The 23,911-nt window shown below is 44.6% G+C and overlaps 1 protein-coding gene across 1 annotated transcript; it reads right to left on the bottom strand.

The window, feature by feature from the left end:
* Positions 1 to 4,572: 4,572 nt before the first annotated feature.
* Positions 4,573 to 8,996, bottom strand: LOC125526855 (chloroplastic group IIA intron splicing facilitator CRS1, chloroplastic-like). The gene is made up of 8 exons (XM_048691473.1): positions 8,289 to 8,996; positions 6,745 to 7,246; positions 6,395 to 6,525; positions 5,852 to 6,202; positions 5,609 to 5,765; positions 5,191 to 5,483; positions 5,033 to 5,092; positions 4,573 to 4,899 (listed from the first exon to the last, which is right to left on the bottom strand). The coding sequence occupies exons 1-6, from the start codon at positions 8,943 to 8,945 to the stop codon at positions 5,398 to 5,400; spliced, it is 1,884 nt and encodes a 627-aa protein (XP_048547430.1). The 5' UTR covers positions 8,946 to 8,996; the 3' UTR covers positions 4,573 to 4,899; positions 5,033 to 5,092; positions 5,191 to 5,397.
* Positions 8,997 to 23,911: the final 14,915 nt, after the last annotated feature.

Raw genomic sequence — 23,911 nt, forward strand, 5'->3', positions numbered from 1 at the left:
AGCTAAGTATGAATTTGAATTTCCGTCTGGACATCCTAAAATGTCCTAAATGTATCAAGGACTTTAGGAGTTTTTAGGAGTGTTTATTACCATTTTTTCCAATATCTTCTAATTTTTTGGGTTAGCCTAATAACAAATTGCTAAAAGGATAAGAGTTGCATGTTTCCCAAGCTCTAAACTACAAAAAAAATGATGGTCCTAACTTTCTATTAGATAGACTTGCGAAAGGAGGCAATCAAACTCAATTATTCGGGTCTTATCCAAGGTTCTCGGGCGATAAAATATAGAAGGCGCATGGAGAGCCAAAGCGTAAGTTGTTCTCCTAGCTTGTCCTCCACAACAAGATCCTCATGGCTGATCGGTTGGCCATGCATGGCTGGCCGCATGACCCTGTTTGTCAGCTTTACCTCAGTGCCCTTGAGACCATTGACCATCTTCTTAAGTACTGGCCATTCACTTCCGTCATCCATAGACTTGTGATGTCCTGGGCAGGAGAGTCGTCGGCTTTCACTCTGACGACTGCCAACCCCACAATTGACGCCTAGTGGGATGGAAGCCTCAAGGACACAAACAACCCTTTGAGAAGGCGACGCAATTGCATCCTCATTTATGTAATTTGGAATGCATGGAATGAGAGAAACTGACACATCTTCGAAGGCACGAGACTGACTTACATCGAGGTGGACCATCTCGCCTTTGAGGAGATTTCGCGCCATGATTTGGCCTTCCGGCCAAGAGTGACTCAAATTCATGAGTAGTTAGCGTGCGGCTTTGATTGAGATCCTTGGGATCATGGGGTTTTGGCATGTCCCCTTTTAAAACATGCCAATTTGTAAATATTTCCCACTTCCTAATGAAAAGGGGACGCTCCAGTCGGTTCTTCAAAAAAAAGGCATCAAAGAAGCTAACGGGAGCCACATGGCCTCCATACACGGCCTCGTACTTAGGACACATGGGCCCACATGTGGACCCCACAAGGCAGCTCCGGTGCCCTTCGGCCACCATCCAACTAAGTTTTTGAGTAATTTTTTCACCATCACCACTTCTAGTTAGCTATGATCCGGGGCGGAGCCATGGTGGATTTATTCTGTAGTACTCAAGTCATTAAAAGTGTGTTTGGTAGAATGTATGAGGTCGTTATTCCCTCCTCAACCCACTAAAAGTGTGCTTGTATAAGGTTTCTCAAGCATACACATCCTATATTAAAAAATTGACCAAGGCAAAACCCACTACTAACCTCTAGTTGGACATCACGTTCCATCTCCATAGTACACTAGTGATCTAGGAGAGAAGCAGAAGTGATAGAGGAGAGAAAGAAAAGCAGTGTGACTACCACTATTATCTGTTGATGAGAAAGAGACAAAGAAACACTACCCTGCCAGGTGTCACCGCCCGCCAACGTTCCCCATGCGGCCTTCGCCCTGCCTAGCAGGGCGCCGATCAACCCCGTGTGGCAGCTGGCAATCATCCCCTTCCATCTCCTTCTCTGTTGCTTCCCTAGATTCCCCTGCAGCCCTAGCAAGGCGGCGACCCCGTTTGACATTCGTCCAATAAGGTCATAAAGACAAGGAGAAATCTCGGCGGCTCAGCAAAGGTATCCCCCATCTCGGGCTGTCCAAATTTCCAAATCCCAACTTCTCTTGCTTGCAAAATGTCATTGTTTGATACTTTAATGCCTTGATTGACACATGATCTTTAGTTCTTAATGTTTTCCACTACGCGTAGGTGGTTTTTCCATGTTGTTTACTTCCAATGATTGAAGAATGATCTTTTGAGACTCTTCTTTTACCCTTTCTAAAAAATCAATAATTCCCTACAGAATGGTGTTTCCTTCACTTAGTTTTGTGATACTGTAGTTCTGTAAATGTAGAAATATATTTAGTAATTTTGTCTCTATATAATTTTAAAGGAAGGCGAGATACATAAAAGAAACAAGACAGTGATATATTTGTTCCAAGTTCAAACCACGGGATCCACGAAAACGGGTCCTTCACTTCGAACAACTAATGATGTCCTTCATAGTAAAACTCAACTCAAGCCTAGTGATGTTGAACCTGACCCTAGTAAGAAAATACCAATTGAGGAGTTGGATGCATACATTAGAGATCTTGCTAACAGGAAGTACATTAGTATGAGTCCATGCGAACCAACTAATCATACGTATGAACAGACAAATGGTAGAAGCTTTCATGGTTATTGATACAATGATCATCGTGGAGCAAGAGCTAGAGGGCGTCAGGGAGGGCATGGAAAGTTTCCTTGGGCCCCCATCCCCATTTGATAGTGGATCCTTCTCCCAAGAGGTTCTTGGAACGTAGTAGCCTCTCATGTTGCTTGTCAAGGGACAAAAGAGGAGGGCATCCACTCTGGATTTCTCATGCAGGAGCTTGTCCTCATGAACAACGCAGGAGGCATCGGCGCTAGTGACCAGCTAGCCATATCCAAGCTGTATGGGCTTTCCCCCACGCTTCAAAATATACTAACTAACTAGTATGGTATTTGCAAGACTTGAGATGGCGATGGTGAAATAGATGTTTATAAAGGAGAGTGAAGTAACCGAATATAAAATACTAAAACATAAAGTAAATAACATCAAGTAAACAATGTTTCCTGCAATGGTGAAGTTAGGCGCAAAGAGGTTCAGTTCATGGTAAATAATGGAAGTGTATTGTGCGACCATAATGTGGTGTTACCCTTTGTATTGAACATTCGGTAGGCGATTCACTCTTGTATAACCGAACTCCTCCTACCGACACGGTTTCACTCTATTGTCTCGCCTTCCATTGCCATCACGAATGGCCGCAACAATTAAGGTCATTAGATCAAACCAATGCTTTATGTGTTGTGGCTTCTTTTGCTCCTAGTATTGGCTTTGCTCCTCATTGAAGCCAACACCTTTCACCTAGTGGTCACAGAATTGCTGGACAATGAGTGCTTACCTGATGTTGCATGGACCCTTAAATTAGACAATAACTATTGCGTACACCATGGATAATCACCTCATAATCAATCATCTAAATAACCAGACATAATTATAAATAAGAATTAGTCACAATCACATCTCACCAATCAACTAAATCCCCATGCCTAGTGGGATTACTCACGCTCACGCATGAAAGAGGGATCACAACCAAACACGGAGATCGGAATAAAAGTGAATCATAATGATATTACCGTAATTTTACCATGGTAATTTTATGAATATCCGGATCATGATCCCTGTGTCAAATTATCAATAGATTTAACAAACCCTAGCCTTGCAATTGCTCTCTAATGATGTTGTTACCGATGGTGGAATGGAGGATCTCCCTACAGAGGAGTCCAGGGTGGATCTAAGCAAAACAATTCCCCTCCAGATATTTTCTCCTCTACACTAGTCTCTTTTACCTCTTCTTTCGTAACTGTTGTGTCTCTCCTTTCCATATACTCCACTGAGGCCTTATATCCTTCTAAAAGTGTAAGGTTAGTAATAGAAGTAAGGATCCCATGTTTCTCCTATCTCGACAAATAAATACTAATTAAAGAGTGAAACTGGCAAAACCATGAGAATAACCATAAGAAATCCCTCAGAGAACTCTATATAAAATAGAGCCATCAAAACCCATGGCACCCACCTTCTTCTCGCATTGAAGACATCACTCGAGATTTGTCCTGGTAGCCTTGCGCCCTACGTCTCGCATGCAAAGAACTCCACAATCAGTCGAGTGGTATGTTTGAAACATGAGAACACTTGGATTGCCTTACCATTGGTTTTGGAAACATGCTTGGTTTCTTGCTTTCCAAATTCCCCACAGCACCGCAGTGAATCCCACCGTCATAAGATTGTGACAGCCTTTACTCAACCCATTGAAATAATCAGTCACATTACCAAATTGGCAATTGACGCCGATCACCCAATTGACAACATTCCACACAAAATACATTTTGGCTCACATTTTCTCCCCCTCCCTTGAGCAAGGCCTCTCTGGTTAGAAATCAACCAGAGATCAAAGGAATTCTGATTCTCAGGGGAATTTTTACCTTCCAAAGGAGTTTGTAAGGAACAATCTCATAGTTTTGAATGACAGAATAAAAGGTCTTAAAAGAAAACTGTTCTAAAGAAGAGAGGAGCCACACGATAATTCATCCTGGAGCCCGGGCTCAGCTGCTCCCGGTCTGCAAAAAATTCAAAACAAATACTAGAAACCATTTTTTTGTGTGGTAGATAATTTGATGCGTGAGGTCCGCTCCAAATTTCAACTCATTTGGATATCTGAATAGGTCTCGGCAAAAAAGACAAATCGGGTCAAAACAGTTCGTGAACAGTAAACTTTTTTACAGACCCCGATTTTATCTTTTTTGCACAGACTTGCTCAAATGTCCAAACGAGTTGAATTTCGGAGCGAACCTCACGCATCTAATTATCTACCACACAAAAAAATTGGAATTTTTTGAATTTTTTTGTATTTGTTTTGATTTTTTCCGTGAGAGTGGGTGCAGCTGAGCCCGGGTGCAGATTCGCCGCACCGTCTCCAAGAGCTTGTCTTGCGGTAAATATATCATTCATCTTTTCGCATATATCTAGTATACATGTACATAGAATTGTATTTATTACAGGCTGTAGCTCCTGTATCTAGTATATATACATACAAATGTATTTGTTACAGGCCGTAGCTCCTGTATCATGTATATATACATACAACAGTATTTGTTACAGGCTGTAGCTCCTGTATCTATTATATATACATTAGCAGAAAATCATACAACTGTATTTATTACAGGCTGTACAAATTCATCCAACGCACTGAGACAAAAAAATGATAAGCTAGATAGAAAGACATTCAAAAATATCATTTGCATACTACCAACAATCTCCATGAATCATATGGTTAGTTCCCTGATTTTCCTTATCACATTTGCCTGCAACACAACAAAAACAAACACCCTGCATGAATTCCAGGCTGCAGAAGTGAATGGAATTTATTTTCATTGTATTGACAGTCTATTGATGCCCTTGATGCTTCATATTTAAGAAATGCCGTTGTCAACTAACCAGTCTCCATTGCAAATCCTCAACAGACTTTTGTCTCTCCCAAACGTAGTGTTTCATTGACTGCAAATCAGATGAAACGAAGTGAGACATAAAGCAGCACTTGGCAAAACGGATATCTGGAGGGGGGAAATAAAAAATGGTTTTTGGAGGATTCCTACCCCTCGTCGTTGAACCTCAACTGATCTTCGTAATGCTTCTCTCTTTGTCAGGAGATTACTGGGTGATGATTTTGTCGGGCGATGATAATTCTTTCCACGGTAAAGTATTATGGCATGGCTATTTGTGAGCTTTTGTGTTGCTATTAGCATTCCTCCTGTCTCAACCTCAAGCAGCATTGATGTGTATGTTATTTGGTAAGCTTGATTCTACTTGGTAATTACTTTCACAATCTCTTTATGCTTCCAGTGTTGATGAATCTCTTCAATTACCCCGTCAAAGATACCACGTCTTCCTGCGAGGGAAACAAAGCAAAATAGCTTTTGGGATCAGCAACGGGCAAGTACCTTTCTTGGTCACTTGCACACGCATAAGAGCACATATGAAACAAAAATTCTGTGTAAATGCAGAATGTTATACCAAGGAGCACATGCTCATCCATTTTTAGGCCAATCTTTCGGAATACCATTCTTTCCTCCTCTGTCAAGAGTTCTTTATCTGCAGATTGCTCTGAAGGGTTCCAAGAACTATGAAGCTTCGCAAGCACTTCGTTGGATCTTTCAATCTTCTTCGTAAGCTGCAGCCGACACCGGTTTTGTTCCATTAGGTACTATAAGAAGGTTAGATTTGAAACAAGAGCGCGAATGTAAGATCAGGGCTTACAATGGAAAGTCTCCGTTCCTGGTCTTTCAACTCCTTCTCGAGTCTATGCTTCTCGGCCTCTAGTTCTACCATGCCCAAGTTGTTTTCAGTTGTTTCCTGCACATGGTTAAGCTGGAAATCCAGATATTCTCTGAAAGTTCCCGCAGAAGTTTCCTCAGATGGTAAACCAGTGAACATCTGAAGTGAGTCTATCACAGTTAATCGGGCTTCTTCTTCCTTCACCTGCTGGGCATCTACCCGGGCCTCTTGCTTAATAACAGATTTTTTAACTCCACGAGGAAGAAAATCCTTGCCTCTATATAGAATGATGAAATCTTTGTTTCTCAATATGATAGTTCCTCCAGTAAGATGCTGCACTGAGAAGATTCAGTGTCATACAGACGAAGGTACAGCAACTATTTCTGATAAGAAAAGTAAGAAAGCATGAACAACTATTGCTTATGAACATTCAGTATCATAGTCTTCATAGTATTCTCTACACTGTATGTGTTTGATATTTAAATGCATCACCTATTATGAACTATCATGAGGAAGAGCACTTGCCTTAAGATTCCATGCCATTTGTTCATTATTAGTATTCTGGATACCCACTTTCACTGCAATCTTCGCTATAAGGCTGTTTTCCCAAAGCTTTAGCACGGCAGTCGCCAAACCCTGTAGTCTTGTATTTCTGCCTGTCAAAGATTAGTTGGGACGTATTTATAAATCTCGTATGATAGTTATTTTGTGATTCTACAATATTTGTTTTGGAACATTAAGGTGCTTTACGCATAACAAGAGTGCATACAGTATAGGACGTTGATACTTAACCATCCTGTAAAGGCATAGTTATTTGGAACCAGCCACAAACTTAAATAACACGTGCAAAGTCTGGGAAGGAATAGCATAATCACCTAGGGCAAAATGTGTCGGCAAAGGACGTGCAAGCTTGCGCAGATATGTCTGCTCCTCATCTGCTAGTGTCGGTCTCACACCAGGAGGGCACTGTCTAGATGAAGTTCTGAAGCCTGGAACAACTTCTGGAAGGAGATCAGCATCCACAGGCAATGGCGTGTTCCACCACCAATCTACAAACCGAGGGCCCAAACTGTCCAACAGTCTGTTGACTTCTCTCTCATAGAGTGTTCCTTCGACAGGCTCTTCATATGCATGAACACCAAGGCTTGGATCAATCTCTCGGAAAACACCATGAGCATCACCATTACGATTATTTGAAGGCTCGGTGTTGCTTCCGTGTTTCCATTGGGGCGCAGGCACAGTACATTTTTCAGGGGGGACTCTCTGAATATCAGCTATGGACTTGTGACGACGTTTTGTGTTTTCTAGATAATTACTTCCTCTGTAAACAAAATGAACGTCTCCTTTTGTCCAAACAACTAAACCTCCTGATTTTATCTGATAAAGAAGTCCAACAAACAAAATTTGAGACTTGACTCGACCAGTAATTGTGTAATAAAAAAACTGAAATAGTTGATAAGTAAATAAATGTCGCTCTGCATTAAAATTATCTCAAAGCATAATTTCAGTAGGACACAACTGGTTGCCCTCGCTCAATAACTCTTAACTCAATAAGAGCCTCTGCAGAACAGAGCATAGGAATTGAAAAAAAAAAGAATAGGACAGGAATTGGATGCCATAACGCGTTCTATCCTACATGAATAGAGCATAGTAGGTGTTGTTTGTTACAATACAACACGGGAAACCACCTGAATTGTCTTCCGGGATTAGTTGCATGCCATAATTGACATGGACAGAAAGAAAAGGAAAAAAATCAGTAGATTAGACATTTAGACTTAATGGAATATTTCCTTTGAAATTGAGTGCAAAGTAGCACATAAGAAGAAGAGGTAATCTCATCCTACAAATCAAACAACCTCTATGGGCTAGAACTGAAGTCCTACAAAAATTTCTTTCAGTCAAAGAGGCCATTAAAAACTCAGATTTACCAAACATCAGAAGTGGTGGCCAGAGAATGTCAACATTTCCAACCATAATTGGCAGACAATAGACTGTCTAGCTAGCTTGCTACAACACCCACATGCATCCACCAGTGTCAGCTATGACGACATTGAAATTTCATATTTATTTGCCACATCTATACGCAAGTAACACGCAGAACCACTAGCTTCACATTCGCCAAATATGTGCTGGCACGAAGCAGAACTGCATCAAATTGCTGCTAATGAAAGCAGCACTCACATCAATCAAACTCACTACCCACAACAGAAATGTTGGTCAAAATGGAGCTCAAGGTAACCGAGCCGCAACCACGGGAGTGACTCTCACCCAAGGTTTTCAGTGACAAATGTTTACTACTAAAATTGCTAGAATATTTTGGCCGAAAGGTAAAGATTTCAGTGACTGCTGAAACTAATGAAATGCAGTGAATTTCATCGAAATCTCACTGAAAGTGAAAACTATGGTCTCACCTACTCACCTCAAGGATCTCCCTCGCTCGGTCCATGCACCGCCGGAGCGGCTCCACGACCCGGACGGCGGCGAGCTCCTGGCCGCCGGACCAGACCCCGCGCACGTCCTCCACCACCTCGTCCGTCACCCCGGCCTTCTTGGCCCGCACCCACCCGTCCGCCACCCCGCGCGCCGCCCGCCGCAGCCGCTCCAGCTCGGCGGGGTCCAGCAGCAGCTCCGCGGGGGTCGGCTCCCGCGCCTTCTTCTGCCGCCGCAGCGCGGCCTTGAGGCCCTCGTCCCTCGCCGCGGACCACGGGACCGGCCTCCCCTTCCCGTCTCCCCCCGCCTCCTCTCCCCGGTCTTCCTCGATCGGGAGGTGGAACAAGGGGACGGTGCCGCGGGTGCTGGGTCTGGGCTTCGGAGTTGGGGGGTCGGAGAGCTCCAGGGAGCGGACCCGGCGGATGATCCCGAGCACGGCGCGGCGGGTGCGGCCGCCGGGGATGCCGGCGCTGAGGGGGTTGGCGGAGGAGCTGGTTTTTCTTTGCGGCTGCGGTTTCGAGCTCGAAGGGGCCTCTGTATGGTGTGGAGGGGTCACGGTGGCGGGGGCTTTGGGGCCGTGGAGCCACGGCGGCGGCGGTGGCTGCTTCGGGGACGGGGAGAAGAGGGGGAGCGGAGGTGGCGCCATGGCGGCCGAGCTCGCGTTTGTGATGTGTAGGATGGAGAGCGGAAGGTGGTGAGGATAAGTGGGCCCCACGATTAACAATATGAAATATATCTATTACTCGTACTAGCAAAAGGGCCCGGGAGAAAAAGAAATCATAATCTTTAATGGCCATAATCACATTTTGCTGTATCATCGAGATACAACACCACTCTCAATTTTGTAAAATGATGAATATTTTTTAAACTCGTGAACATATTTGAAACCGTGGTCATTTTTCAAATTTGATCATTTTCAAAAATCAAGAATATTTTATACTATTCGCAAATATGTTTTAAAAATTGTGAACATTAAAAAACGTTTCTTGAATTGGTGAACTTTTCTTGAATGGATGAACACTGTTTTGGAAATTGGTGGGTTATTTTTTGAAATTGACGAACATTTTTTTATTTAACGAACATTTTGTGAAATGCATAATATCTTTTGAATCAGCAAACATTTTATGCATGAATACACTATTTTGCAAGTCACAGATAATTTTTTAATTTTTAGGATATTTGTTCATTCATGAACATTTTTTGAATTTGCTAAATTTTGTTCAATTTCATTAACATTTTTTCATATATGACCTTTTGAAAAAATCATGAACATTTTTTGATTTCTCAAACATTTTTGTTCAAAGTTTCGAACATTTTTTGAATATGAAAACGGTTTTTTAATAAAATCGTGAACATTTTTCAAATACACAAACATTTTATGATTTATTAAAAATATATTTCAGAATTCCCATTTATTCTAATTTGGGAACTTTTTTGAAGTCCGAAATTATTTAAAGTGGAAAGAAAGAAAGCAGAAAAAACAAAATTAAAAAACAGGCCGCCCGGACATGGACCGGCCCAAACGGTCGCGCTGCGTCTTCTCCCGACGCGCAAAGCACGGTATAGGAGGATTGCCCTCTGTGAACCGTTTTTTACCACTTATAGGAAAATGGCCCATGTGTTGTAACGGGTGCATAAATATATTAACTGGTTATCATCAATGTTGTAAACATATATTTTTAGTGTCCATATGCACAACACATCATATTGTTGATTTTTTCTTTAAAAAAAATCACTCTTCTTCGTATGGCCATGGAGGCATGGCGGATCCCACCGCCAATGACACATCCGTCTAAATATAATATACTCGTATATTCATCTTTTGTGAATGTTAACATCACAAATTGAAACATTTGGGCATTTGATTTTGGTGAGTACATCCAAGTTGTACAAAACCGTTCATAATTTAGGAAGGATTAAATAGAGACATGGCATAAAGAATACGTGTTTACCACTCTTTTTTTGCGACATATGTTTTGGGAATTTACCACTCATATCATCAGTCTTTCCTATATATTATAATATCTTCACGCCACGGTCCTTCTTCCTTCCTTATATCTTTCTCACTTATGGAAGGGATACTCTTTTTTTTTTGTTGCTTCCAATATAAGCCGTGTAGTAGATGCCTTCCATGCCTTCATATTTCCTTCCTATATTAATCCGTGCATGCCCACTCCTTCCCATATTATAATCTCTTTGTGCCACGGTCCGTCTTCCTTCATTATATCTCTTTCTCACTCATTAATTTCTGATGGCCTCAGGCAACCCGACTCCAGCTTTTCTTTTGTTAACCAGCTTATTTTGCAGTCAACTCGTGAACCTATAAAAACTGGTTGGACTTGGTATAGATAAGCGATGTGGTACTATTTAATTTGTTGAAGAACCTAAAGTTTGATAGAGTCGAGTAAGCTAGCTCAGTTGGATTTCCCTCTTGGCGCTAGACTGGAGGTCGGCAGATCGATCCCGTGTGTACATATTTTTAACTCCACGCGGCCCATGTTGGTAATAGACAAAAAAAGGCCCACTTAGGCACAGGTAGGCGTCAAGCGAGGGCAGGGGAGGTGCACGTACGAAACGGTTTTAGTACCACCTCGAGTATATATTTTAAATTCAAACTGAAAGCGTAAAATCACGGGGAAAAGCGTATTGTGACGGTGAACCCACGGAGTCAATCTGTGCTTTATTATTATTAGGGATTAGGGATTAGGGATTAGGGAAAAGATAGCAAAAATGGCCGTGCGTTGCACCGGGAGAGAAAAACACATGCATTTAGATCCATCACCGCCAATCATAAGTCGACTGCCCTCCAAAACATGACAACTCTTAGAAAGCATTATATGATGCACTGCTACCACGTATCAAGATACAGTAACAACCCATTTAAAAAAATATACAGTAGCAACTGGAACCTCGTCGCATGTCATCATGCGACGCGCACAGACCATGCAATGCAACAAAGAGGAGAGCCATTATGCATTCAAATAGCCTCATATACTCAAATTATTTTCCCTTTATGTAGAAAGTCACTATACAATTGTCATAGTAAAAGCAAAAGGGCATAAATAGCCTCATATGAAACCAACGCCTAGCTAGCAAATATAAGACTTACATGATTTTGAATTATATGACAAACTCACCATATATAGAATCAAAGTTGAACTATGATATATAGTAGATGAGCGCGAGCTGGGGCCATGCATGCACACACGATTAAGAATATCAACCGCTGCTAACATGAGGTTAGAACTAATGGCCCCACAAAAGATGATTAGTTGATCAGAACATAGTTCTCCCAAATATTCACCTTTGACAGTAGCTGCTGCAACCGGATTCGATTGTCCATGGATGGGTAGATACTGCATTGCAACTGCATTACACCTAACGATCCTAATTAAGGTTGCCACCATAGCCACAACCGCGTCTAGAGATTAAAGGAGGCATCATCAGTGGATTAATTACTGAAAGGTTGCATAATGTCATCCATGAAGGTGAATACTCATAGAACAAAAAACGTGTTACTTAAGAAACAAAGTAGATGAATTAGAACATCGATGGATACCATATTACCACCCGCGTTTAGGTGAGCCAACCCGTTGACCCCGCCATGGTCTCTAGATGCAGCTGGCAGTCGTGGTCTGAAGCGACCCGGCCGTCATCGACGGCGCGTAAATCGCTGAGGCTGAGCTCGCGTGTCACCGCCGTCCTTGGACTGTGCACACCACCTCTGTAAGCTAGTGCGCTGATGTTCCTGTTTGTCAGAGCTCGTGCGTAGGCGGACACAACCTAGCCATGGGCATGCACACTCTGCTTGGAGCCGAGCCCAACACCTACGTCATGGCATCAACCATCGAGAATCTTATGAGCCTGATATTGACCAGATCGATATGAGGATTGATGGAGACTCCATCCATGGCAACCAATGGGACAATTTGTGAACTCAGATCGTGTTGCACAGTCAGGGGGTCCGTGACGGCGCACTTCATGGAGTCGAGGACGCATGGGAGACAGATGCATGGCATGCGACTCTATGATCGTGAATTCCGCAGGGAGTGTTGGCTGTTGGGGTGCGCAGGACGGCAACCACGACGGCGGCGGCGGCGGCGGCGGCTTCTCGTGGTCAGGCAAGGAAGCAACACGGCATCGGCGGCGACTGCTCGTGGTCGCGTAAGACGGCAACCACGACGGCGGCGGCGGCGGCTATTCGTGCTCGCGCAGCGAAGCAACACGACGTCGGCGGCGACTGCTCGAGGTCACGCAGGGAAGGAGCGCCTGGGACAGGGGGAACTCGAATCTAAGAGAGGAGAGGAGACGGGTTAGCCCCGGCTGGTTTTCTCCCGATTTATGTAGCAGATTTTTTTAGCGTAGCGTGCGCCTGCGGAGGCTGGTTCCTGTTGTTTTTTTATCTGACGGTGATACACATACTAAACTTATCTTATTTGGTGACTGATTCCTGAGCCGGATATAGACGCGTGGTGAGTTGCAACACTTCGACGGCTTATAGGGAAAGATTGATTGTGGGTTAATTGTCTAAGACAATAAGGATTTTTTTGCAAAGATGTCGCGACGGTGAACCCGGAGACTCAATCCGTGCTTTATTTTACCACCCGGTGGTAGTTACCCCACATATCTCATATACTACCATGCGGTATTATATATATTATTTTATTATTTTAAATATATTCATACACTATATCTAAGATATTTTAAAACAAGTTACATGAAAAAATTGCATATGAGTCCATAGTTTTTGTTATATTTGTGAAACACGTACATATTTGTACGTAAAAAAAGAGCATACTCAAAATATGATACATACTATCTAAAAATTAGTATATATACTACCTAAACATTGTTATATACTACATACTACACGTACATACTCTCGGTTTCGACAGATACTACATACTACACGTATAAAACGCAAGTGATGGTAACTACCACTGCTTGTAGGAAACATTTGTCCTATATATATTCTTCACCCTAGGTGAGGGATAGTTATTCTTCACCCCCTCTCTATTTTGACGTCAATGCACCGTATTTTTAGGGTTCGTAAATTTTGTTCTATTTCATACGTAAAAAGTGAACGTAAGAAAATATATACTCGCTGTAAAAAATATTTTATGTTATGTAAAGTTACGAACATAAAAAACATACATAAAAATGCGATATTTTTGGTCTTATAACCTTTTTTTTTTGTTTTCTTATACCAAATTTTATGTAGTGAATCAATATGAATGTAACTATTTATATTCCAAACGTAATTTGTTTATGAAGCGATCGTAAGATTACCTCGGGTGAAGAATAACTTATTCTGCACCTTAGGTGATGAATAGCAACATTATATATATATATATATATAAGTCCCGTGCGTTGCAACGGTTATAAAATATAAATTTAAGGGTTTGTGTGGTATTTGAGAGTTTACCTTCCATAATGCATTGTTGAGGTGTACTCCCTCCATTCCTAAATACAAGCCTTTTTAGAGATTTCAATATGAACTACATATAAGCAAAGTGAGTGAATCTAAATCCTAAAGTATGTTTATATACATCCGTACGTAGTTCATATTAAAATCGCTACAAAAGACTTATATTTAGAAAGGGAGCGAGGGAGTAGCTTCCAATTCGCATGCTTCTGCCTTGCCATATCTTTATTTTTAATGCAAAAATGCTGTGCAGCCATGCCACTATCAATATGCACTTTCTTTGTTGATTAGCAATACCAACATATGTCCACTAAAGCAGTATCTGTTTGCAATATTCTACTAAAAAAATTAACACTTGACATCAGAAACCACTCCAAATATATAGTGAAATTGCAATCATATTTCGGGTCATCAATTTAATTAGATAAATTAAATTATTCTAAATATGCATGTCTATGTGATGACCAAGCAAGATGTCAATCTGAGCACGTCGAAATAGATTCAATATGCTACTATATATATCATGACCAAAAATAGACGGATTATATGGAAAAAAATAGTGTAGGAAGAATGAAGTAGAAAAATATCAACTGCTTAAAAATTACCAGACGTGACAGATGCCAGGGAGCCTCCATAGCAAGCAGCACGGACATGACGGAGCCAGGAGGCAAACCACTGCTCCACGGGACTATATTTAGCACACTGTTTTGTGTTTTTCCAGCCCACTTGCACTCATAATTTTCTCATAAAATATAAACTTCCCAGCGGAGCTCTATGTTTTCTTACGAAAAGAAGGTTTACCCCGGCCTCTATATCAGAACGATGCATACGGCCATATTATTGATAATCAAAATGTCCAACAGACTGCAGTAGCTAGTAACAATAATCCTAGACCTACGGGCCTATTATAGGCAAGTTACGGAAGCCCTTCGCTAATTCTCTTTGGCCCCCCTGATTTTTACCGGGGTGGCCCCGCTTCCTCCCCTTCTTGCCAATCAAACCATGCCATGTCAGCGTATAATTAGTCTCAGCCTGTAAATGTCCATACGTGTAATTAGTCTCAGCCTGTAAGTGTCCGTAATTAGTCATGGTTTTTCTCCGTTAAATTTCCCTATGCCTGTAATTAGTCATGGACTTTCTCCGTTGAATCTGCATGTGCATGTCAAATTCCTGAACATAAAGCCTGTCCACCTGCCATACCGATCACTAAAAATTGAAACTTTAGTATTATGCTTCAAATTTTACCTGCCATACCGATCATTGCTTAGAAACTTTGGACAAAGATTAGTCAAGGAGATACTACCCCACCAAACTTCTACGTGGTGCATACTCCATGGCCCATGCACGCACACCGTGTATGTACGCTGCTCAGGGCTCATGTGGCCACGAGAGCGTATTCCTGGAGGGAGGCCATGGGGATGAGCAACACGCCAACACCACGTGCACCTCCGTCGCCATGTGAGCTTTGCTACCGAGATGATTTAGAAGGACAATGAAGGCTCCTCTACATCCTTCTCCTTGCCAGCGCCATGCCCAAACGCGCAGTCGTTGCCCTCACTCCCAAGCCTGTACCATGGCTATCTACCATGGCTGCAGCTGTCGCGCCCCTCGCCGTAGCCTGCACCTCGCCGTGGACCGCGGCCTCCTTGAGCCCCCTGGGTCGCACCAATCTGATGAGCCTTCTCCTTCCTCCCTTCTCCCATGTCCACCATGGACGCTGGTCATTTTTCTACTGCCAGGCCCGAGCTCACCTCGAGTCTTCCGGCCAAAGGCCTCCACTGTGACCAGCCTCTGTCATGACTCATGAGTCTCCTGCCAGCTCTGCCTGCTGCTTCCCGGCACCTTGTTACTGCTCCGGCCATCACCACGACATCGGATGCCCGCGTGCTGTGCCCTCTAACTAATCCTCCAAGTCCACCCCAAGCCCCCTTGCTGCTCCCCGGCCACGGGCCCTCGACCTTGCACCATGTACCACCGACCCGAGGCCAGGCCTTTTGCCAAGTCCTATTCACCAGAATACGCGACAGCAACGGTGTTGGAGACATGACCAGCCAATGGCCACAGCTGCAGCATCCGCTAAAGCTTCCGGCAGCTCGGCAAGGGGGGAACCTGGCGAGGCGAGTGGGAGGGGGTTGGGGAGTACTCGCCGGAGTGAGGAGCGGGGCTGCGAGGTGGACGGAAACTTGGCGGAGATCCGTCCTGAGCCCGAGGCGATCATGAAGGAGGCGACGACGGCTGCCTCGTCCTGCAGCCCCTGGAGCGCACGCGAGGGGGCGATGGGAGGACGATTCGGCGGCGTGTTGGCACTTGGGAGAGGGACACGGTTTGGGTCGGGAGTCTTTCGTGGGCTGTCAAGGCTTTAAATCTATTGATTGATGATCAGCGAATTAGTACGGATCGAGGGGAGAAGGCAGCGAAGGAGCCCGTGATCAAAGCCTTTTCTCAGATTTTAGCCACTAAAAAGTTGGACGGCCCGTCTCGGACAAGAACTAAAATCTGAATTAATTGTGTGCTTGGAGATTAGTACCACCTCGTTTATATTACAATTTTACCAATACAAATCATGAAAGCGTATTATGGCATGAGAAGAAAGCGTATTGTCACGGTGAAGCCACGGAGTCAATCCGTGCTTTATTATTAGGGAGAGATAGGAAATATGCCCGTGCGATTGCTACGGCTCTAGAATAAACCTATACATGATCACAATACAGGATAGCAACATGTCTCCTTTTAATTTTGTTTCAAACCATTATGTTAGATTTACATAAATTTAGTTCGCTTATTCCACCATAAAGCATTCCTGTTGAAAAGGAGATAACGTCTGTCAATTACTTTTCAATCTTTTTGCTTGCATCATTGTTAAGAATTACGCATCAATCTGAGAAAACGTTTGTACCCAAAACACATAGAGTCGATAAAATTTCTTGTATCTTCAGCCATACATCCTTTACTCATATTTAAAAAATTGCTATATTTAATCCAAGAAAAAATATGTGAATTACAGGACGAATTGTACTGATGTGACTTGAGCTTTGGTTGGTTTCATACGCTCATACTTCTTAGTTTTCTTGTAAAATAATATGGCGATATTTATACTATTCAGGGGGTTATCCATCCGTAAGATTATTCTTGAAGCTAGCTGGTAATCACCATGAGTTCCGTTGGTGTTCGAAGTAATCACCATGAGTTCAGTTAGCTGCTAAATGACGGACGGCTGGATGGGCTAATGAAGATTAAACCTCACGTTTTGTACACGGCAGTGAGACGTCGACCAGAAGGACTTACCAGACAGGGGCGCGGCGGATTCAGATATCCTACTGTAGCTATCGCTGCTCACCGAGGCGTTAGTAGTTTAGAGACTTGTTCAATAGCTCAGTGCCTGCTCAATACACAGCGACGACACCCTCCTTTGGGCACTCGTAGGCAGGAGAAGAGAGGACCGCGGCTGCAGATCACTCACGGCGTTGCTCCCGTGCCGCTTGAAGGTCACCAACTCGGGGCAGAGTAGGAGCTTAAAGGCATGGATACGCCAGACCTGAAGGACGGCAGTGGAAATGGTGGAGCAGGGGGGGAGGGGGGGACATTGCTCGCGCTCACGGCGGACGCCGGCGGCGCAACACGCGTAGAAGGGAGACAGCGGTGCTGGATTTCTCCTAGAGGACGGAGGGGACAGGGGAGCAGGGGCACATGTAGGCAGTAAACCAGAAAGGAATGGCCATGTATGGCATCTGCCCTCGGCGGAGCTCCGTGTCGTTGGCAACCTCCGCGACGGATACCAAGAAGCCCATCGTGTCGGCGTCGTTGAGGAACCGCCCCTGCATGTTGTGTCTGACCTCAATTTCGGAGAAACCGGAGACGGGGGATCTTGCGCGGTTGGACAACGGATACGGGGAGGAGTCCGGGGCAAAGACTGTTGCGTTCCACCGGCCGAAGGAGGGCAGCGGCTCCGGTGGCCGGAGATCGAGCGGGTGGCAGCGGTGTCTGAGGGGACAAAAAACGGAGAAACCCTGCTCTCGAACCGCCGTAGTTGCTATGCTCCAAGCCGCCACCGCCTGACTCCACTCTCCCCGTCAACCCCCTCTCTCTCGATCCAGCGGCGTGGTTAGATTGAAGCCCCCTGAATTGCACGACCGATCTGATTCTATCGATCGAGGCAGCTCTATTTCGATTTGTATAGGTTTTTTAGGAGGAGTGTCCGTGTCGCGCGGGGTGTAGGAGGCAACGTGTGCTGAGAGGCCCGGTACAGCGATCCTAATAGTTTTTTTCTTTTATTATTAGGGAAAGATTTTGTCCATATAAATTATAAAGCGTATTATGACATGAGAAGAAAGCGTATTGTGACGGTGAACCCACGGAGTCAATCCGTGCTTTATTATTAGGGAGAGATTATTTACTTCCAAACTGAAATTTATGAGTCCTTATTTATTTTTATAGGACTAAAGTAAAAGATCTTATGGAACTTTATTGAGAAAGTATTTAACACGGTATATTTATAATTATAACTACTAAAAGAGAGTTTATGAAATGACTACCACAACAGATAAGCGTTCATTTTGTGTTAAAAAAAGATAAGAGTTCATTTCTAAAAAAAGTGTTAAGAGTTCACGATATTATATAATGTGTATAATCGTGGGATAGGGTTGCTGAAAAGTACTAGTACTGGTAAACGGTAATTTGGTAGACTTTCTAAACTCATGTTCTGGCGCCCCTCCTTAAGAATTCCCCCGCTCCCCTGCTCCCCCGCTCGCAACCACGGCGACCTCACGCCTCCCGCTCGCCATTGCCAGATCCACCGCAGCTCTCGCCGCGCCAGCCACTCGACATGCCTCCTTGCCAACGAGGATCACGGGCAACAAGCGCGGCCGCACCCCCTTCCCCTCCTCAGTTGCCTCGTCATATCCACGAAACCTTCCCGGAGATTCTGAGATTGATCTCACCAGTTCCGCGGGGAGTGCTCATGGTGACTGGGGCTCGGAGTTGGGTGGAGCGGGCGATCAGGATCCGCGACGCCACCGCGTCATGGATCTGGCGAGTTCGGGAGTGGAAGGCGGCAGATCGGGCGGTGGCGGCGGCGACAGACCCAAGCACGAGATCTATGGCGCTGCAATATGCGGGGACCTGTCAGAGGAGGGCGGATCTGGAGCAGAGGACCCTAGCGAAATTGATCCACGACGAGGCCACGATGGAGGAGAGGGCAAGGATGCCCGCCTTCCCCCAATCCCCGTCGGCTGCGTTTGTGATGTGGGCGCGGGCGGAGGTGAAGTCAGAGGATCCATGGAGGGCACGGCGGTGGGAGTGCATGCTGGGGGTGATACCATCAGGTGCATCTCCGCAGCATGCATCCTCGTCGACGGCGGCCAGTCGAGATTGAGCGCGGATTCCCAAGTGGAGGTGAGGGCTCTGGAGGGGATTTCTGCTGCTACTTGCCACAATTTTCAATCCACGCCTCCTGGCTCTCCGATTCGAGTGGCACATAAGCGTGAGAATCAGCGGGCGTCGTCGCCGTCGACATTGGTTACTTTTTGTCCGGCGAGAAAAAACTATGGGGGGCGCTCTGTCACTGTGTGGAGGGCCTTGCTTGTCGGGTGTGTGGTGGATGTGAGGTCCGAGCTAGAGACACTTGGCAACTTCTGGTTGGCTGGCGCTCGAAAAGGGGAGACGCCCAAGCAGAAGACGCTTCCTGCATATCCTATAAGAGAGAGCAAGGCCCAGTTTGTTCCCCCAGCTAGGGTTCATCTCCGCCGCTGCCGCGGGGCTCCTCCTGGCTCGCTAGTGTGGGTCAGGAAAGATTTGTTTGAGCATGGAGAGTTCTCTGCCAAAGATTGCCACCCTGTTGGAGCGGCTGATCACCTGCCCCTTCCGAAGCAGTTCAGTTACTCCAGGGATTGTTGGGCTAGAGAGCACGGGAGAATTCCATTTGCTGCTTTGGTCAAAAGGATGGCCGGAGCTGGAAGAGAGGGTTCTCGAGGAGGAGGGAGATATGTAGCAGGGAGGGGAAGAAATGAGATAGGGCGTGGTGGGACTGCTAACCCCAAATCTTCAGGAGGAGGGGAGACACAGCACCAGACTGCTCGACCTCCTACGACCCAGATGCCTCCCATCTCTATCTACTCAGGGCCACCGATTGTTCCTCTACCTCAATCGAATCATATGTTCCCACAGGGCCAGATGTATGCAGGATTTCCACCAGGAGGATATGCTCAATTCCAGGGTGTAAGTCAGTGGCCTATGCAACAGCAATAATTCCCTTATCAGTTTCCTTTGCAGCCGGGCATGATGCCATACCAATAGCAACTACCTTTCAACTTTGGGAGCTCATCTGGTGGCAATGGCCTAGCTTTACCCTCTAGATCCAGCAAAAACAAGAAGAAGAAAAATCCCAAAGGGGGGGTTGTGGACAACAATGCTGATCAGATACAAATCATCAGTGATGTGGAGGGGAGTGCACCTTATAATGTTGATCCGAAGTTCATTGGAGCCATATGCTATAACTGTGGACTGTCTGGACACTTTGTTGGGATGTGCTCTCTGCCTAAGAATTGTTCCATCTGTAAAACTGCTGGCCATCATATGGATGTATGCCCCACCTGGTATAAGCCATACCCTGCTGCACACTATTGGGGGAGTGCTAACACAGGCCTGTGGTTCTTCCATGTGGAAGCTGGAGATGTTAGTGATAGCAATTGGCTTAACTTTGGAAATGTAGGCTTAGTGGTTGTGGAGGAAGGGAATATCACAGGAGATGAGCTTGGGCAATGTTTCACTGAGATGTGGAAAACCAACTGGCCATGGCAGATAAGACCATATGATAAAAACAAATTCCTGGTGAGGTTCACCCCAAATAAAAGAATTGATGAGCTTGCTGAGTACCCATCCATGAATCTGAAAAGGAAGAAAGCAACTATATCTTTCATGAAATGGGGAGGAGAAATGCCAGAATATGACTCCTTGACAGAAACTTGGATAGTAATGGAAGGATTGCCCCCAAAGTGGATAAGCTGGAGTGTTATAGCTCAAGTGGCATCCATTTTAGGGGTTCTGGTTAATATTGATTGGCACATGATATTCAAAAGCTTTTATGAGAAAGTGAGAATTCAAGTTGCAGTCAGAGACCCCAGCAAATACCTACTGATAGAGTGGTGGAAATTCAGCATGAGCTGTATCTGTTGAGGTTTGCAGTGGAAAAAGATGCTGAAGAAAGCTCCAACTCTGACAACCCATCCGACCCTGCTAGCAATAAGATTGAGGACACCAATGTCAATAGTGATGATGATCTACTGGGAGAAGAAATGGAAACTGAGATGGAAAAGTCTGGGAAAATATTAATACCCCACGGCCCTCTGCTGGCACTGCGATATTAAGTAATGAAGACTATCTTCTGGTATTCTGTAGTTATGGCCACTTTAGATAGAGTCTTTATTACTGTAGACCCCAAGTAATGAAGACTCTATCTAAAGCTCTTACATAATATTAATACCCCAATGCCCTCTCCCACTCCACAGTAATGAAGACTCTATCTTCTGGTATTGATATGGGAGATGAATGCGTGACAGCTGCTCAAAATGTTGAGATAATAAAACAGATTGAGCTAGACAGGTTAGCTAAGCTCCAAGACAATAACCCCGAGATTTTTCTCCCTCCTGATATTGATATCACAGGAGAGGAATTTAATTGTGTTGAGCCTGATCCCACTAGCAGAGATAAAAATGGGGATAATACACATAATAATGTGCATGATACCTCAGATGTGCCATGGGTTGAGGTGTCTTCCCATAGGAAGAGTAAAAGTAGGAGGAGACTAAAAATTTAATCATGATAGGTGTATTTTGGAATGTTAGAGGACTAAATGGATCCTCCAAAAGCACTAGGGTGCAGGAGCTCATTAGAGCACATCACCCTGATTTTATTTGTCTTTCTGAATCAAAAACAGAAAATTTTACCGGTTCCCAACTAGAGGCCATAGATGTTGGCCTTGAATTTGTGTGGAACTGGCTTCCAGTTGTGAATACTGCTGGAGGGGTGTTGGTGGGTGTGAAAGATGATGTGTTTGAAATTATTAGTTATGACATTCACATCTTTAGTGTTGCTCTTATGCTGAGAAATAAAATAGACAACATCATATGGAGACTAATTTTTGTGTATGGTTCTGCTTATGATGCTTTTAAACTAGACTTTATTCAAGAGCTGCATAGTGTTTTTGATATGTGGGATGGCCCTACTATGATAGGTGGGGATTTTAATCTAGTCAGAGAGGCCTGTGACAAAAATACTGGTGAGATAAACCAGCATTGGGTAGATCTCTTTAATGACTGGATTAATAGATTTGGCCTTATTGAGCTCAAAAACTCTGGGAGGAAATTTACTTGGGGTAACAACCAGGATTCTTTAGTTATGGCCACTTCAGATAGAGTCTTCATTACTGTGGAGTGGGGGAGCTTACATCCTAATATTCAGGTGAAAGCTCTGCCTAGAGTGGCTAGTGATCACACTCCCCTGGTGGTTGATACATGTGCCATTAAGTGAAGGAAATATGCCCTAGAGGCAATAATAAAGTTATTATTTATTTCCTTATATCATGATAAATGTTTATTATTCATGCTAGAATTGTATTAACCGGAAACATAATACATGTGTGAATACATAGACAAACTTAGTGTCACTAGTATGCCTCTACTTGACTAGCTCGTTAATCAAAGATGGTTATGTTTCCTAACCATGAACAAAGCGTTGTTATTTGATTAATGAGGTCACATCATTAGTTGAATGATCTGATTGACATGACCCATTCCATTAGCTTAGCACCCGATCGTTTAGTATGTTGCTATTGCTTTCTTCATGACTTATACATGTTCCTATGACTATGAGATTATGCAACTCCCGTTTGCCGGAGGAACACTTTGTGTGCTACCAAACGTCACAACGTAACTGGGTGATTATAAAGGAGCTCTACAGGTGTCTCCAATGGTAGATGTTGGGTTGGCGTATTTCGAGAATAGGATTTGTCACTCCGATTGTCGGAGAGGTATCTCTGGGCCCTCTCGGTAATGCACATCACATAAGCCTTGCAAGCATTGCAACTAATGAGTTAGTTGCGGGATGATGTATTACGGAACAAGTAAAGAGACTTGCCGGTAACGAGATTGAACTAGGTATTGGATACCGACGATCGAATCTCGGGTAAGTAACATACCGATGACAAAGGGAACAATGTATGTTGTTATGTGGTCTGACCGATAAAGATCTTCGTAGAATATGTAGGAGCCAATATGGGCATCCAGGTCCCGCTATTGGTTATTGACCGGAGACGTGTCTCGGTCATGTCTACATTGTTCTCGAACCGTAGGGTCCGCATGCTTAACGTTACGATGACAGTTATTATGAGTTTATGCATTTTGATGTACCGAAGATTGTTTGGAGTCCCGGATGTGATCATGGACATGACGAGGAGTCTCGAAATGGTTGAGACATAAAGATTGATATATTGGAAGCCTATGTTTGGATATCGGAAGTGTTCCGGGTAAAATCGGGATTTTACCGGAGTACCGGGAGGTTACCGGAACCCCCCGGGAGCTATATGGGCCTTAGTGGGCTTTAGTGGAAAGGAGAAAGGGGCAGCCCAAGGTAGTCCGCGCGCCTCCCCCCTCCCCTAGTCCTATTAGGACAAGGAGAGGTGGCCGGCCCCCTCTCTCTCTTTCCCCCCTCGAGGAATCCTATTCCAACTAGGATTGGGGGGGGAATCCTACTCCCAGAGGGAGTAGGACTCCCTTGGCGCGCCCTCCTTGGCTGGCCGCCCCCTCCCCCTTGGCTCCTTTATATACGGAGGCAGGGGGCACCCTAGGACACACAAGTTGATCCTTGAGATCGTTCCTTAGCCGTGTGCGGTGCCCCCTGCCACCATATTCCACCTGGATCATATTGTAGCGGTGCTTAGGCGAAGCCCTGCGACGGTAGAACATCAAGATCGTCACCACGCCGTCGTGCTGACGGAACTCCTCCCCGACGCTTTGCTGGATCGGAGCCCGGGGATTGTCATCGAGCTGTACGTGTGCTAAGAACTCAGAGGTGCCGGAGTAACGGTGCTTGGATCGGTCGGATCGGGAAGACGTACGACTACTTCCTCTACGTTGTGTCAACACTTCCGCAGTCGGTCTGCGTGGGTACGTAGACAACACTCTCCCCTCTCGTTG

This window comes from Triticum urartu, unplaced genomic scaffold (assembly GCF_003073215.2).
Source record: "Triticum urartu cultivar G1812 unplaced genomic scaffold, Tu2.1 TuUngrouped_contig_205, whole genome shotgun sequence".
Classification (NCBI taxonomy): domain Eukaryota; kingdom Viridiplantae; phylum Streptophyta; class Magnoliopsida; order Poales; family Poaceae; genus Triticum; species Triticum urartu.